This window comes from Berghia stephanieae, chromosome 6, assembly GCF_034508935.2.
Source record: "Berghia stephanieae isolate SIO BIC M18660-M18661 chromosome 6, UCSD_Bste_1.3, whole genome shotgun sequence".
NCBI lineage: Eukaryota > Metazoa > Mollusca > Gastropoda > Nudibranchia > Aeolidiidae > Berghia > Berghia stephanieae.
The window spans coordinates 13,654,136-13,669,802 of NC_088365.1; the positions used below are offsets into that span (position 1 = coordinate 13,654,136).

The 15,667-nt window shown below is 37.0% G+C and overlaps 2 protein-coding genes across 3 annotated transcripts in view; one reads left to right on the forward strand and one right to left on the reverse strand.

Annotated features, from left to right (window-relative positions):
- Nucleotides 1–15,667, forward strand: part of LOC144974521 (protocadherin-like wing polarity protein stan) — a 411,532-nt gene that overhangs the window by 361,683 nt on the left and 34,182 nt on the right. The window lies entirely within an intron of this gene.
- LOC144974508 (uncharacterized) lies at nucleotides 1,340–9,128 on the reverse strand. Of its 2 annotated transcripts, none has more exons than XR_013645754.1 (2): nucleotides 8,919–9,128; nucleotides 1,340–1,454 (listed from the first exon to the last, which is right to left on the reverse strand). XR_013645754.1 is itself a non-coding variant. In XM_078917430.1 (2 exons), exon 2 carries the CDS (start codon nucleotides 5,622–5,624, stop codon nucleotides 3,489–3,491), a length of 2,136 nt encoding a protein of 711 aa, XP_078773556.1. In that variant the 5' UTR covers nucleotides 5,625–6,069; nucleotides 8,919–9,114; the 3' UTR covers nucleotides 2,636–3,488. The 2 variants fall into 2 exon arrangements, 1 of the variants encoding a protein (XP_078773556.1); XM_078917430.1 differs by lacking the exon at nucleotides 1,340–1,454 and adding an exon at nucleotides 2,636–6,069 and having other exon boundaries at nucleotides 8,919–9,114.

A 15,667-nucleotide genomic window follows, 5' to 3' on the forward strand; every position in this document is an offset into this window, starting at 1 on the left:
CCAATTTTCCTTTGGTAATAGAAAATCCTTTTTCGTCACATCGGCTGCTCTTACATTCCAGTAAAAGCGTTGAAGCACAACACAATCTCCATCAAATTGGAATATGTGAATATAACGATTCCAAGGCATACCGTCAACCCAGTAGAATCCTGTTGGAATTTTATCATATCTGTACCTCAATCCTATCCAAAAATCGTCGAATAAAGATTTCTTGTGTGTATAAGAAATATGATGATGCAAAAATGATTGAACAACCTGCGATTTAACCAGTGCCAGTGTTCCTCCCAGAGATTCGCAAAAGGTTTCAGCCTCTTGGAACGTTTTTTCCACATTTAAATAGAAAACATAACATTGGTGGTCGAGGACTTGAAGATCCTTTTCGTTTTCTGGTTGGACAGGACAATTTTCTTTTGTTATCCGAGGATTATTATGAATATTGGTTTTATACCCAGGGTTGAGTGCTGTTGATGTTGTTACCATAGTGGTGCTTGGGGTGGCGACAGTGGATGGGAGAGATGGATGTTGAATGGGTTCAAACTCACATACATATGGAAGACGATTGGTATTACAATTCTTTGTCAACCATTTTCCATCCACCGCAAATAATTGCAACACACCTGTTAGATGTGAGGAATGTTTTGTAGCGAAAATTCCCATATCTATATACACTTCCGTCCAGCCAGTGGTGGGTTCCATGAAACTTATTGTAGTGTAGACCAATCCAGGCTGGGTTAACCCCGTAAGTGTAATACAACTCATCCTGGATGTAAGTGTCAAGGTCGTGAGAATCAACAGTGACCAATCTCCCTCCGCCACGTCGACATTCTTTATCCGCCTCGAAGAAAGATTTCCTTCTTTCACTTCAAACATGTAACACTTTCTACCGTAGACTTGAAGATACTCATCCCTTAGAATTACTTTTGGACAATCATCTTCAGTTATCGCCCCTTGGTGTGGTTTTTTGGTTGTCGGGGCGATGGTGGTAGTGATGGGAATGGCTGGGTATTGACATACAAACATTTTTCTCGCACCATTCGAATATAGTGTTGGACAGGCATAATCCCGCCACACTCTAGTTTTGAGATCCATGGCTACGCAGTTCTCATCAGATGGAGTATATTCCTTATTCTTTAAAAGCTCAAAGTCATTTTCCCAGAGGTCCGAACCATCAACCCATTTGTAAAAGCCATCTTCTGGTAAATATTCTAACCCAATCCAAACAGACCCAAAATAGACACTGTAGTTATGTCGAAGTGTTTTCCCGATAAAGTTGTTTGTTTTTCTGCTTTTTATGATAGCCAAATTTCCTCCCTTTTCTTGACAGTAGTTTGGGCGTCGTAAAAATTTTCCTCTTATGGATCACGAATTCATAACAGTTTTTCCAAAGGTTTTCACATCAGGATTACTGGAGACTTCTGGAGGACATTCGTAGGTGCTGCCTGCTAGTCCTGAAACTAATGGTCAAACAATTTTATATAAATTTGATTGGTAAAAGAGAAGATAGCTAGATAGATAGATAGATAGATAGATAGATAGATAGATAGATAGATAGATGATAGATAGATAGATAGATAGATAGATAGATAGATATTTATAGAGATAGATGGAAAGATAAATAGATATGTAAATAGATAAATATATGGATAGATATTGTTTAGGGAAATTGGCGGAATCACATAGAGTACTCGACAGTTGTGGTTTTTGTTTTTGTTTAGTTTTTTCTTGTTTTTTTTGTTTGATTTTTTTTTAGCGCGAATTATTAAATATTCTCAACTGGTTTATAAACACCGCAATATGTCTCTCATAAGTGTGTTTTGAGGCCAAATACAATCAAATGAATAAAATTACAAACAATCGGTACATTTCTGGCGCAAAACCCTTCATCAGTCAATTACATAAACAGTTGACACGTTAACTCATCACTTAAAATCAAGACGTACGACAGAAGAGTATTTTGTAAATAGGACGAAGTTGACGTCACTCATGCCTTTGTTATTGGTTTTAGCCAGCCTTTTTTATTATTAGTTCTCTTTAAATTGTATAGATAGGACGAAGTTGACGTCACTCGTGGCTTTGTTACTGTTTTTAGCCAGCCTTTTTATAAGTAGTTCTCTTTAAATTGTATAGAAAGGACGAAATTGACGTCACTCATGACTGTGTTCATGTTTTAGCCAGCCTTTTTTATGAGTATTTCACACTAAATTCTAACAATCAGACTTTAAACGTTCAAGATTATACATGCTATGTATTGGTATGTGTTATATCCGGCCAACGGATGTAATCAGCTTTTCTTTGAGCGGGGGGAGGGGGGAAGGGCGAAGTGGCCGAGTGGTTAAGACATTGCATTGTGATCAGAAAGGTACCGGTTCGAGCTCCGGTTCAGTCACTTTCGGTTGTTGATTTTTGTTTGTTTGTTTTTTCACGTGAGCACAATTATTAACACTCAATCTTCTCACGTTGGACAACCAGGGTGATTCCTGTTGATATCAGACACCCTGTTTGATGGATTATCTATATTCCTTCATGGAATGCCTAGGCTACGGTAGCTTATGATCCCGTGGCGGTACGGCATACTTTTTTTTTGATAGAACGGTTTTGTAAAGAGAAAGGAAAGAAAACCCAAACAAACAGAATATGAAGCAAGAAACATGTCAGGCTCTAAATTCTTTTTCAGCCAGGAAGAGAATACAGTCATGAAATTGGATATATTTAAACAGAAGACAAAAGATCGAAATAAATGTCTTCTAGAATAGTCTATGCGGAATAATTGGTATTTTGAATTGTTTATGCAGACACAAAAATGGTTAGATATCTAGCCTACACGAACACACACACACACACACACACACACACACACACAAAACATAATTTGAAAAAAAATTAACAAGTATTGCATTCCCTCAAAATGTGATCCTTTAAGAATACCAGACGACCAATCTAACCCAAATAAGCATCAAAAATTCAAGCGATTGAAGTTCAATGCTAGTTTTAGATGGCACCATTCAGACCTACCAACTACACAGAAAAATTTGTAGAATTGCAAAATTTTGGCTGAAAATTTCAGAAGTTTATGAACATTTCCAAGTCAAAAACCTTTTTTTGAAAACGAAAGTTGATGACATAGTACAGAATGTTAAGAATTTTGAAGTGTCGTCTAATCCTTGTAAGGGTATATTGTTTATTTTTAAAGGTAGCTTTACTGACTACAACTTGTTTCTCTTAAAGAAACGATTTCTTTTTTCATGTCGGCAGGTCTGTATCATTTTGTCAGCATTTCGATTTGGCGTAGTGATTACATATAGGTCATACATAGTTCAGAAAAGATGAACATCTAAACAAGAAAATAAGAAGTCACGCTTCGCAGGTTCCAGGTTTGAGAGTTTTTGTCAAGATGATGGACATTTTTATGGTGATAATTGAAGGACGATTTATCTGGCCAAATTTTTAAAAATTTGATTGTTTGTTTGTTTGTTTTGGAGTAGCGTGGTCTACTCGTTACACATGCAAAGCAGACAACCATTTGTGTCTTGTTTGTATCCGTCTATGCCGCAATCTAACTCACAGATGATGGATAGGCAAGTGGTTGTAGCTGGAGGTGTTGAACTAGTAGTTGTGGGATTATGTGTAGTGGTTGATACAGTTGTGGATGTGGTTGTAGAGGTAGTGGGTGTGGTAGTTGTAGTTGTTGGTGTGGGTGTTGTTGTTGTGGGTGTTGTCGTTGTAGTTGTGGGTTTGGTTGTTGTTATTGTGGGTTTGGTTGTTGTAGTTGTGGGTTTTGATGTTGTAGTTGTGGGTTTGGTTGTTGTAGTTGTAGGTGTGGGTGTTGTTGTTGTGGGTGTGGTTGTTGTAGTTGTGGGTTTGGTTGTTGCAGTTGTGGGTGTGGTTGTTGTAGTTGTAGGTGTGGTTGTTGAAGTTGTGGGTGTGGTTGTTGTTGTTGTTGTTGTTGTTGTAGGTGTGGTTGCTGTAGTTGTGGGTGTGGTTGTTATAGTTTTAGGTGTGGTTGTTGTTGTTGTTGTGGTTGTGGTTGTTGCAGTTGTAGGTGTGGTTGTTGTAGTTGTGGGCTTGGGTGTTGTTGTTGTAGTTATGGATGTGGTTGTTGTAGTTGTGGGTGTGGTTGTTGTAGTTGTGGTTGGTGTAGTTATAAGTATGGGTGTTGTTGTTGTGGGTGTGGTTGTTGTAGTTGCGAGTGTGGGTGTTGTTGTTGTGGGTGTGGTTGTTGTAGTTGTAGGTGTGGGTGTTGTTGTTGTGGGTGTCGTTGTTATAGTTGTGGGTGTGGTTGTTGTAGTTGTAGGTGTGGTTGTTGTTGTGGGTGTGGTTGTTATAGTTGTGGGTGTGGTTGTTGTTGTTGTAGGTGTGGTTGTTGTAGTTGTGGGCTTGGGTGTTGTTGTTGTGGGTGTCGTTGTTGTAGTTGTGGGCTTGGGTGTGGTTGTTATAGATGAGGGGGTGGTACTAAAAGCGTGATATGTAGATGTTTTTGAAGCTTCCGTTGATTTTGGTACAGTTGTGTAAGTGGTGAACGGACTTTTCATTTCTGTAGTTCTCTCCGTAACGGTGACTTGTGTTGATTGGCTTTGAGCTAACTGAGTTTTTGATTCAAACTCGCAAATAAAACCCAATTTTCCTTTGGTAATAGAAAATCCTTTTTCGTCACATCGGCTGCTCATTAACATTCCAGTAAAAGCGTGAAGCACAACACAATCTCCATCAAATTGGAATATGTGAATATAACGATTCCAAGGCATACCGTCAACCCAGTAGAATCCTGTTGGAATTTTATCATATCTGTACCTCAATCCTATCCAAAAATCGTCGAATAAAGATTTCTTGTGTGTATAAGAAATATGATGATGCAAAAATGATTGAACAACCTGCGATTTAACCAGTGCCAGTGTTCCTCCCAGAGATTCGCAAAAGGTTTCAGCCTCTTGGAACGTTTTTTCCACATTTAAATAGAAAACATAACATTGGTGGTCGAGGACTTGAAGATCCTTTTCGTTTTCTGGTTGGACAGGACAATTTTCTTTTGTTATCCGAGAATTATTATGAATGCCGGTTTTATACCCAGGGTTGAGTGCTGTTGATGTTGTTACCATAGTGGTGCTTGGGGTGGCGACAGTGGATGGGAGAGATGGATGTTGAATGGGTTCAAACTCACAGACATATGGAAGACGATTGGTATTACAATTCTTTGTCAACCATTTTCCATCCACCGCATTAATTGCAACACACATGTTAGATGTGAGGAATGTTTTGTAGCGAAAATTCCCATATCTATATACACTTCCGTCCAGCCAGTGGTGGGTTCCATGAAACTTACTGTAGTGTAGACCAATCCAGGCTGGGGTTACCCCGTAAGTGTAATACAACTCATCCTGGATGTAAGTGTCAAGGTCGTGAGAATCAACAGTGACCAATCTCCCTCCGCCACGTCGACATTCTTTATCCGCCTCGAAGAAAGATTTCCTTTCTTTCACTTCAAACATGTAACACTTTCTACCGTAGACTTGAAGATACTCATCCCTTAGAATTACTTTTGGACAATCATCTTCAGTTATCGCCCTTGATGTGGTTTTTTGGTTGTTGGGGCGATGGTGGTAGTGATGGGAATGGCTGGGTATTGACATACAAACATTTTTCTCGCACCATTCGAATATAGTGTTGGACAGGCATAATCCCGCCACACTCTAGTTTTGAGATCCATGGCTACGCAGTTCTCATCAGATGGAGTATATTCCTTATTCTTTAAAAGCTCAAAGTCATTTTCCCAGAGGTCCGAACCATCAACCCATTTGTAAAAGCCATCTTCTGGTAAATATTCTAACCCTATCCAAACCGACCCATAATAGACATTGTAGTTATGTCGAAGTGTATTCCCGATAAAGTTGTTTGTTTTTCTGCTTTTTATGATAGCCAAATTTCCTCCCTTTTCTTGACAGTAGTTTTGGGCGTCGTAAAAATCTTTCCTCTTATGGACCACGAATTCATAACAATTTTTTCCAAAGGTTTTCACATCAGGATTACTGGAGACTTCTGGAGGACATTCGTAGGTGCTGCCTGCCACTCCTGAAACTAATGGTCAAACAACTTTTATATAAATTTGATTGGTAAAAGATAGATAGATAGATAGATAGATAGATAGATAGATAGATAGATAGATAGATAGATAGATAGATAGATCGATAGATAGATAGATAGATAGATAGATATTTATAGAGATAGATGGAAAGATAAATAGATATGTAAATAGATAAATATATGGATAGATATTTTTTAGGGAAATTGGCGGAATCACATAGAGTACTCGACAGTTGTTGTTTTTGTTTTGTTTTGTTTTTTCTTGTTTTTGTTTTTGTTTTTTTTTTTGAATTTTTGAGCGCGAATGATTTATTATACTCAACGGGTTTATATAAACACAGCAATATGTCTCTCAAAAGTGTGTTTTGAGGCCAAATACAATCAAATGAATAAAAGTACAAACAGTCGGAACATTTCTGGCGCAAAACCCTTCATCAGTCAATTACATAAACAGTTGACACGTTAACTCATCACTTAAAATCCAGACGTACGACAGAAGAGTATTTTGTAGATAGGACGAAGTTGACGTCACTCATGGCTTTGTTACTGTTTTAGCCAGCCTTTTTTATGAGTACTTCTCTTTAAATTGTATAGATAGGACAAAGTTGATGAGTACTTCTCTTTAAATTGTATTGAAAGGACGAAGTTGATGCGTACTTCTCTTTAAATTGTATAAATAGGACGAAGTTGATGAGTACTCCTCTTTAAATTGTATAGATAGGACGAAGTTGACGTCACTCATGACTGTGTTCCTGTTTTTAGCCAGCCTTTTTTATGAGTAGTTCTCACTAAATTCTAACAATCATACTATAAACGTTCAAGGTTATACATGCTATGTATTGGTATGTGTTATATCCGGCCAACGGATGTAATCAGCTTTTCTTTGGGCGGGGGGAGGGGGGAAGGGCGAAGTGGCCGAGTGGTTTAGGCATTGCACTGTGATCTGGAAGGTCCTGAGTCTGAGGGTAGCCATCATAAAGTTATAGCCTGATACCGTGGCCTTCGTAAAGTTATGGCCTGACACTGACCAAAAAATGACGTCAAAATGCCAGTCTTTTGCCACAAAAGAAAACAAATCGTGAGTTGTATTCAATAGTTCAACCAATGAAATAACTTGTTTCCATGAGCACTACTAGCCACAACTCACTAGGCGGTGCAAAACCAAATAATGACGTCAAAATGCCAGTCTTGTTCGATATCAGTGTCAGGCTATAGATAGAATGCGCTTGGCCAAGGAGTTCACAACATTGCCATCCGGAAGTAGAACGGATCACCACACACACTCTGTGTAACCATGAATTTCATAGTCTGGTTAATAAGTTAGTGAGAAACTCACAAACGCGATGGCAAAACAATAACAAGGCTGATGACGTCATCTGCATACTATCTATAACATAACGATGGCTACGGTTATATCCAGCCAACGGATGTTATGAGCTTTCTTGGTGGGTGGGGGGGGGGGGGGGGGGGGAGGGGAGGGGGGGAGAAGTACCGAGTAATTAAGGCATTGCTCTGTGATCTTGAATGTCCCGAGTCCGAGCGTGGCCTTCGTAAAGTTATGGCCTGACACTGACCAAAAAATGACGTCAAAATGCCACATAAGAAAACAAATCGTGAGTTGTATTCAATAGTTCAACTAATGAAATAACTTGTTTCCTTGAGCTCTACTAACGACAACTCACTAGACACTACACAAACCTAAAAAATGACGTCAAACTGCCAGTCCTAGAGGGTTCTCGTGTCAGGCTATATAGATAGTATGCGCTTGGCTAAGAAGCTCATGACATTGCCATTCGGAAGTATAACGGACCAACACACAAAACTGTGTGTATCCATGAACGTTTATAGTCAGGTTAATACAGTTCAGTGAGCATTACTCATAAACGCGGATGGCAAAAAACAATAACAAAGACCTGAGTGACGTCATCTTCGAACTATCTTTATGTTAACGATGGCTACGGTCCGAGCCCCGCTTCAGGCACTTTTGTTTTTTTTTCTTTGGGTAAGATTACTAACTCTCAATTTGACAACAATGGTGATTCCTGTTGACACCAGACATCTTGTTTGATGAACGATCAACATTCCTTAGGGAGTTGCCAAGGCGACGATTACTAATGATGTGGTGGCAGAAGGGCATAATATATATATTTTTTTAATAAACGTTAAAGGTTGCACACATTTTGTGTGTTGGTAATTTGATATGGCTGGGGGATTTTCTGAGTATCTTACCTTAACGTTGGTCATCGAGAGTCTGTTAGAGAGACTTCAGTGAGAACTAATCAACCGACTTTTTGTCTAATAATGATAATAATGATACGGGACAGCTAAGTGACGTCGAATTCCTTCATTATTATTACTATTATTATCATCATCGTCATCATCATCATTATTATTATTATATTATTATTATCATCATTATTATTATTATTATTATCATCATCATCATCATCATCATCATCATCATCATTATTTTATTTATTATTATATTTTTATTATTATTATTTATTATTATTATTATTATTATTATCATTATTATTATTATTATTATTATTATTATTATTATTATTATTATTATTATTATTATTATTATTATTATTATTATTATTATTATTATATTATTATTTTATTATTATTATTATTATTATATTATATTAATTATTATTATATATTATTATTATTATTGTTATTATTTAATAATTTTATTTATTTTTTTTTTTTTTTTTTTTTTTTTTTTTTAGTCTTTTTTTTTAATTACATTATTATTACTATTATTATTATCATTATTATTATTATTATTATCATCATCATCATCATAAACATCATGATTAGAATCATCCACTCACCTAGGACTGAGAGACAAGCTGCAACAACGTATTGAGACCACATCATGATGACCAAGACAACACAACAAAAAACACAAACCTATTCCAACGACTGGAAAGCTAAAAGTGACGGATTATTTGACAAGGCTAAACACTATCTTTAACAGCTCAGGCTATATCTACAAAATTATTTTATTCTTTCTCCCGTGTCCTATTAATTTTAGAATGAACTCCCCACCTGTTACTTTTCACATCTTGTTGATTGTATGAACGGCTCTGATAAAATACGTTTTCATTTTTTTTCTTCAAAAGGGAATGAGATTAGCGGAAGAGTAGAATCCCTTGATTGGACGTCACCCATAGTCTGATACGTCACCGGCGGAAAAGTTATTAGAGAGAGAACGTCATGTTGGTTGTGCGCATGCCTCTCTCGTCCCCGCTTCCGGTGAAAGCGGCTTGAGACATTTCAAAACCAAATTGACTTTCTCTCTGTAAGGTGACGTCCAATCAAGAGACGCTACTCTTCCGCTAATCTCATTCCCTATAGTTTGGCTGGAAAACTTAACTATTTCCTTACCAACCATTTTTAGAATTTCCCTCGAAAGTTCACAACCACCCAACACAAAAATAGACTGTTCCTAATCAAACAAAAAATTAACAAGTACAATAGGATTCAATAGTCGTAACGTCACTTCCTTCCTAATGACGCTGGTAACTTAGTAACACTGGATCAAAATTATCGGAACAATGGCGGACGCCCGTATGAAATATTTCTCCGGCGAGCATAAAAGCTTATCCAGAGGGGGGAAAAATATAAATTTGATCAGGTTTTTACTTTTGCACATTCTGATCACAAGACATATGAAATGTTCTAGCCAGCTTGAAGAATAAAAAATAATGACATCAGACAACTGAATCCAATTCTATTCCGAGTGTTGTTCAGCAAAATGATGTCTATAGCTGAAATCTTAGCATTTCTTTACATTTTGTGATGTACAAAAGAAGTTAGAATGAGAAAACTGTTGGCTGCATTGTAACGAATGTGACAGTTTTCCTATGGGTGGCAAGGAGGGGGTTAAACCTCATAATAATAATATAGAGAAGGAACGAAGTTGACGCCACTCTGCTCTTTGTTTATATTTTTAGATAGTCATTTAGTGATTAGTTCTCACTAAATTGTATTACTCAGACAATAACCGTTAAAAGTTACAATAGTTTTAGGTCGCTTATATCAGGCTGGCGGATTGGGTGTTGTGCGTAGACCCATACGCCAAGCATTAATATGCCGCCCATCACATTTTCACATTTCAAGTCTTGAGAATTGAGAAAGTTTTTAAATTATTCTACAATTCGCGGTTTATCATGAGAATATGTTGATTTGTGAGTTTTAAAAAAATTGAGCTTTTATTTTGGACAATATCCACTGAACGTGCTCAACGCGCTTTACACGGGTCCATAGCCAACAGCAACACTTAACATGTAGGACGGGACATGACGCCTGTTAGACGATATTACTTTTTATTTCGGACTGAGACAACGCTGTCAACGGCCAGGTATTCATTTTACACCTGAGTAGGGTGAGAGAATGTGAGTAAAGAGCCTTTTTCAAGGACTCAACTATGCGCACAGGCTTAATCTGTGACAAAATATTGTTCAATTCGGGATATTGGCTCAGAATTATATACAGAAGAGTTTTCCTGAATTTTTTATATAGTTATTATTAAAAATTGAAATTTAGATCTATGTATTTTGTCAGATAAGATATAAAAGATAAAATATTTGGAAGCTTATCACAGATTCGTGATGGAAACATCCTTTGGTTTTACCCAGTGTTCTGTCATCTTTGTCTTCTGTTTATCAAAAGAATAGTGATTCAGATTTACTTTTTATTGTTTACTGTGATGAACTTTGAACTTTAATTAGGATATTTACAAAAGAGTTTACAAAGGCCACGTCAGTGTCAGGAGGCTACGAGTTGCTGAAGGCTACGGTCAAGCCATAAGTTTACGAAAGCTCAGTTGGTAGTGCATTTGCTTAACAACGGGGCGGAGATCGATCCCGGGTACCTTCGAGATTTTTTTTATGACTCCCTGTCCACCCAGCAGTGATTGGGGTATCTGGATCTCTTAGGATCTGGCGGAAAGTACTTTGCGAGAGACTAGTGTCCTGTTCAAAGGGTAGCATTTAATTACTATTGTCCGTTTATGCAAAAGAAACAGGCTTCATAAGGCCCAATGGCTTTGAAGGACTACTTTGTGGTCAGTGTCAGGCTTACGAAAGCTACAGTCAGTGTTAGGCTATGTTTACAACAGCTACAGTCAGTGTTAGACTATGAGTTTACAAAGGCTACGGTCAGTGTCAAGCTATGAGTTTACAAAGGCTACGGTCAGTGTTAGACTATGAGTTTCCAAGACTACGGTCAGTGTTAGACTATGAGTTTACGAAAGCTACGGTCACTGTCAGGCTATGAATTAACAAAAGCTACGGTCAGTGTCAGTGGTATGGCACTCGCTTTCGGATCGGAAGGTCCTGGGTTCGAGCCTCGATCGGCGCATAGTTAAGTCCTTTAGGAAATGCGACTTACTCACAGTCTCTCGCCGTATTCAGGTGTAAAATGAGTACCTGGATGTTAAAAGCGTTGGCTCTGTCGGAAAAAATAATTGTAATATGGCCTAACAGGCGTCATGTCTCGTTCTACATGTTACGTATTGCTGTTGGTCAGAGGACCTTTGTGAAGTGCATTGAGCACGTTTAGTGGATATTGCGCTACATAAAAGCTGTTTTTTGAGTTTATTATTTTACTCAAATTGAATAGACGCTTCAATTTATTCAACAAAGACAAATAATTTGAACGTTTCGGGTTTCCACCTTTATCTACAAAACACAATAAATGGAACGCTAAGGACGAATTCGAATTCCAGTTTAGTGTTTCATTCATCGTGGTTTGTAGATAAAGGGAAAATCCGAAACATTAATGTCTTCTTTTAATACATTAAATTATTATTATTATTATTATTATTATTATTATTATTATTATTATTATTATTATTATTATTATTATTATTATTATTATTATTATTATTATTATTATTATTATTATTATTATTATTATTATTATTATTATTATTATTATTATTATTTATTATTATTTATTATTATTATTATTATTATTATTATTATTATTATTATTATTATTATTATTATCATTATCATCTTTATTATTATTATTATTATTATTATTATTATTATTATTATTATTATTATTATTATTATATTATTATTTATTATTATTATTATTATTATTATTATTATTATTTTATTATATTATTATTATTACTTTATTAACCAGTTAACTAACTAACTCAGGATCAACACGCATTTAAATATTTGGCCAGAAAACTCGTCCTTCAAATATCGATCAATTTAAATGACCCTCACCTTGACAAACTTTATCAAACTTGGGACCTCGCGAGGTCTTCAAGAAATCTCAGGTTTGAGAGTTTTTGCCAAGATGAGGGTCGTTTGAATCGATCGATATTTGAAGGACGAGATATCTGGCCATTTTTTTTTTAATTACGAGTTTTTTCCAAAGTTTGGCAGTAAACTGGTTAATGTTCAGACTATCATTAATGTAAGATATTAGATTTTAGTTACTTTTGCGGGGCGAAGTGGCCGAGTGTTTAAAGCATTGCACTGTGACTCGGAAGGCCCCGGGTTCGAGCCCCGATCAGGCACTTTTGTCTTTGCATCGTACCCGAAGGTACCGAGTTCGAATACCCGCTACGTTGTCTGGCCTTGAGAAAGTCATCTCCCTCTAGCTCAGTTTGCATCGCTGGACTGCGGCTGACGCCTGGGTTATTCCAGTCTTCCATTGGAATTGACCCTGGAGACAAACTTCCCTTTTGGGATGAATAAAGGGATTTTTTAAAAAAAATTGTTTTCCTTTTCTATTATTTTTCTTTTCAATTGTTTTAATTTCTGAACAAGAATTCAATTTTAGCACCAAATGAACCTTCACACGGTAGGTCACATTAACTTTGTAATTTCCTTTCCAATTTGTTAAACCGCCAATTTATGATACGCGTTTAAGTAAAATGCTCATACCATTCGCCATCCGAATGTAATGTGCCAACACACAAAATTATGTGTAACCTTGGACGTTTTTTTTTTGTTTTTTTTTTTTTGTTTTGTTTTGTTTTAGTCTGATTGATCGAATTTAGTGAGAACTAATCATTAAAATGGCTGTCTCAAAACAATAACAACGAGCTGAGTGACGTCAATTTCGTTCCTTATATTAGTTCTGCCGTTGTGTTTAAAAACACAGAAATATGCAATGTTAACCAAATAGCACATACTGTGTTCTTTAATAAAACATCAGAGTTGATCTCACCGTAGATCTCACGTACCTGTGACCGAAATAAAGATAAGAGAGCCATTATCAAGACGTTTTCTGTGTCAGATCGTGGCCTTCGTATAGTTATGGCCTGACACTGACCAAAAAATGACGTCAAAATGCCAGTCTTTGGCCACAAAAGAAAACAAATCGTGAGTTGTATTCTAAAGTTCAACCAATGAAATAACTTGTTTCCATGAGCTCTACTAACGACAACTCACTAGGCGGTGCAAAAACCAAATAATGACGTCAAACTGCCAGTCCTTTTGGATTTCAGTATCAGGCTATAGATAGAATGCGCTTGGCCAAGGAGTTCACAACATTGCCATCCGGAAGTATAACGGACCAACACACAAACTCTGTGTAACCATGAACTTTTATAGTCTGGTTAATACAGTTTAGTGAGAACAACTCACAAACGCGGATGGCAAAAACAATAACAAAGGCCTGAGTGACGTCATCTTCGAACTATCTATAACATAACGGTGGCTAAGGTCAGAATGTGTCACAAACAACACAATCAGACACCTGGATTGTTTCTCTGCCTCGCATTTGACCTGTATTGGACGTGATTAACCAGTAGATTGTTGACCAATCTAAACATGTCATTTGTGACACACCTTCACACGTGCTCGGACAAACATAGTTGGTTGTTTATAGATAGTATGTGCTTGGCTTAGAAGCTCACAACATTGCCACCCCGAGGAATAACAGACCAACACACAAAACTATGTGTAACATTGAACGTTTATAGTCTGGTTAATACTTATAAATAAAATAAAGATCGCTCCCATTACTCATAAAAATGGATGACAAAAAAAAACAAAAAACAATAACAAAGACCTGAGTGACGTCAACTTCGTTCTATCCATAATCAGATATAAACGTTTTAGGTTACGCATTGTTTGTTTGGGTTTTTTATTTTTATTTTTTTGTTTGTTCGTACGTTATATCCGATGGCGGATGTTATGAGTTGTCTAACTAAACGCATATCATCAGTATCAATATCCAAAACCTACAATAAATCGCATGAAAAAAAAAATAGGCAGTGATGCTTTTCGAATAATCACGAAGGTGAGATAACGATTTAATATTCTTGTCATTTTGTCCTCTGGAATCCAGGACAAAACGTAATCTCTGCTGGAATTTACTTGCGTTTGTGGTGCGTAGCCATCGTTATCTACAGCCTGACACTAGAACTATCTAGGGCTTGTAGTTTGACGTCATTCTTTATGTTTGTGCAGCGTCTAGTGAGTTGTCGTTAGTAGTGCTCAAGGAAACAAGTGCTTTAATTGAATGAACTGTTGAATACAACTCACGATTTGTTTTCTTTTGTGACCAAAGACTTGTCTTTTGACGTCATTTTTAGGGTCAGTGTCAGGCCGTAAACATCGTTAAGTAACTGCCTGACACTGACCGTGGCCTTCGTAAAGTTATGGCCTGATACTGACCAAAAAATGACCACAAAATGCCAGTCTTTAGCCACGAAAGATAACAAATCGTGAGTTGTATTCAATAGTTCAACCAATGAAATAACTTGTTTCCATGAGCTCTACTAACGACAACTCACTAAGCGGTCGAAAAAACAAATAATGACGTCAAACTGCCAGTCCTTTTGGATTTCAGTATCAGGCTATAACATAACGATGGCTACGGCCTGACATTGAAATCCAAAAGGACTGGCAGTTTGACGTCATTATTTTGGTTTTTGCGCCGCCTAGTGAGTTGTCGTTAGTAGTTCTCAAGCAAAGCGACCGAAGTTGATCCCGGATACAGTCGAGATATTTTTTTTCTGGCCGCTCTGTCAAATCAGCAGTGGTTTGGTATCTGTGTCCGTCAGATTTGGCTGAAAGTACTTTACGAGAGACTAGCGTCCTACCCAAAGGATAGTAAGCAATTTCTATTATCCGTTTGACGCTTTAGAAACCGGGATAAACTCCGACTCCATGGGTCTATTGGCTCTGAAGGACAATTTTCCAAAAAAAGTTATTCAATAGGATTCAATAGTCTGATGTCACGTCCGCCCAGCAACAAGCAGCTTGGTTGTACACAAAGAAAATCGGTATTTTTTATTCTTTATGCTGGCTAGAACTTTTTCACATGTCATATGATCAGAATGTATAAATGTCAAAGCATTATCAGATTTATAATGTTTTTCTCCTCTGGATACACTTTTATGCTCGTCGGAGAAGTATTTCATAAGGGCTTCCGCCATTGTTCATATAGTTTAGAACCAGTTACTAAGTTACTATGCGTCATTATGAGGGAAGTGACGTCACGACTGTTGAACACTATTACAGTGTTGAAACAGCTGGATAAATATCCAAGAACAAGAATAACAACTGCCTGTCCTTGATAGATGTGTGCAATGGATGAA

Excerpts from the sequence above, each read along its gene's own strand:
- LOC144974508 (XM_078917430.1), bottom strand. The coding sequence starts at position 5,624 with ATGTCAATACCCAGCCATTCCCATCACTACCACCATCGCCCCAACAAC.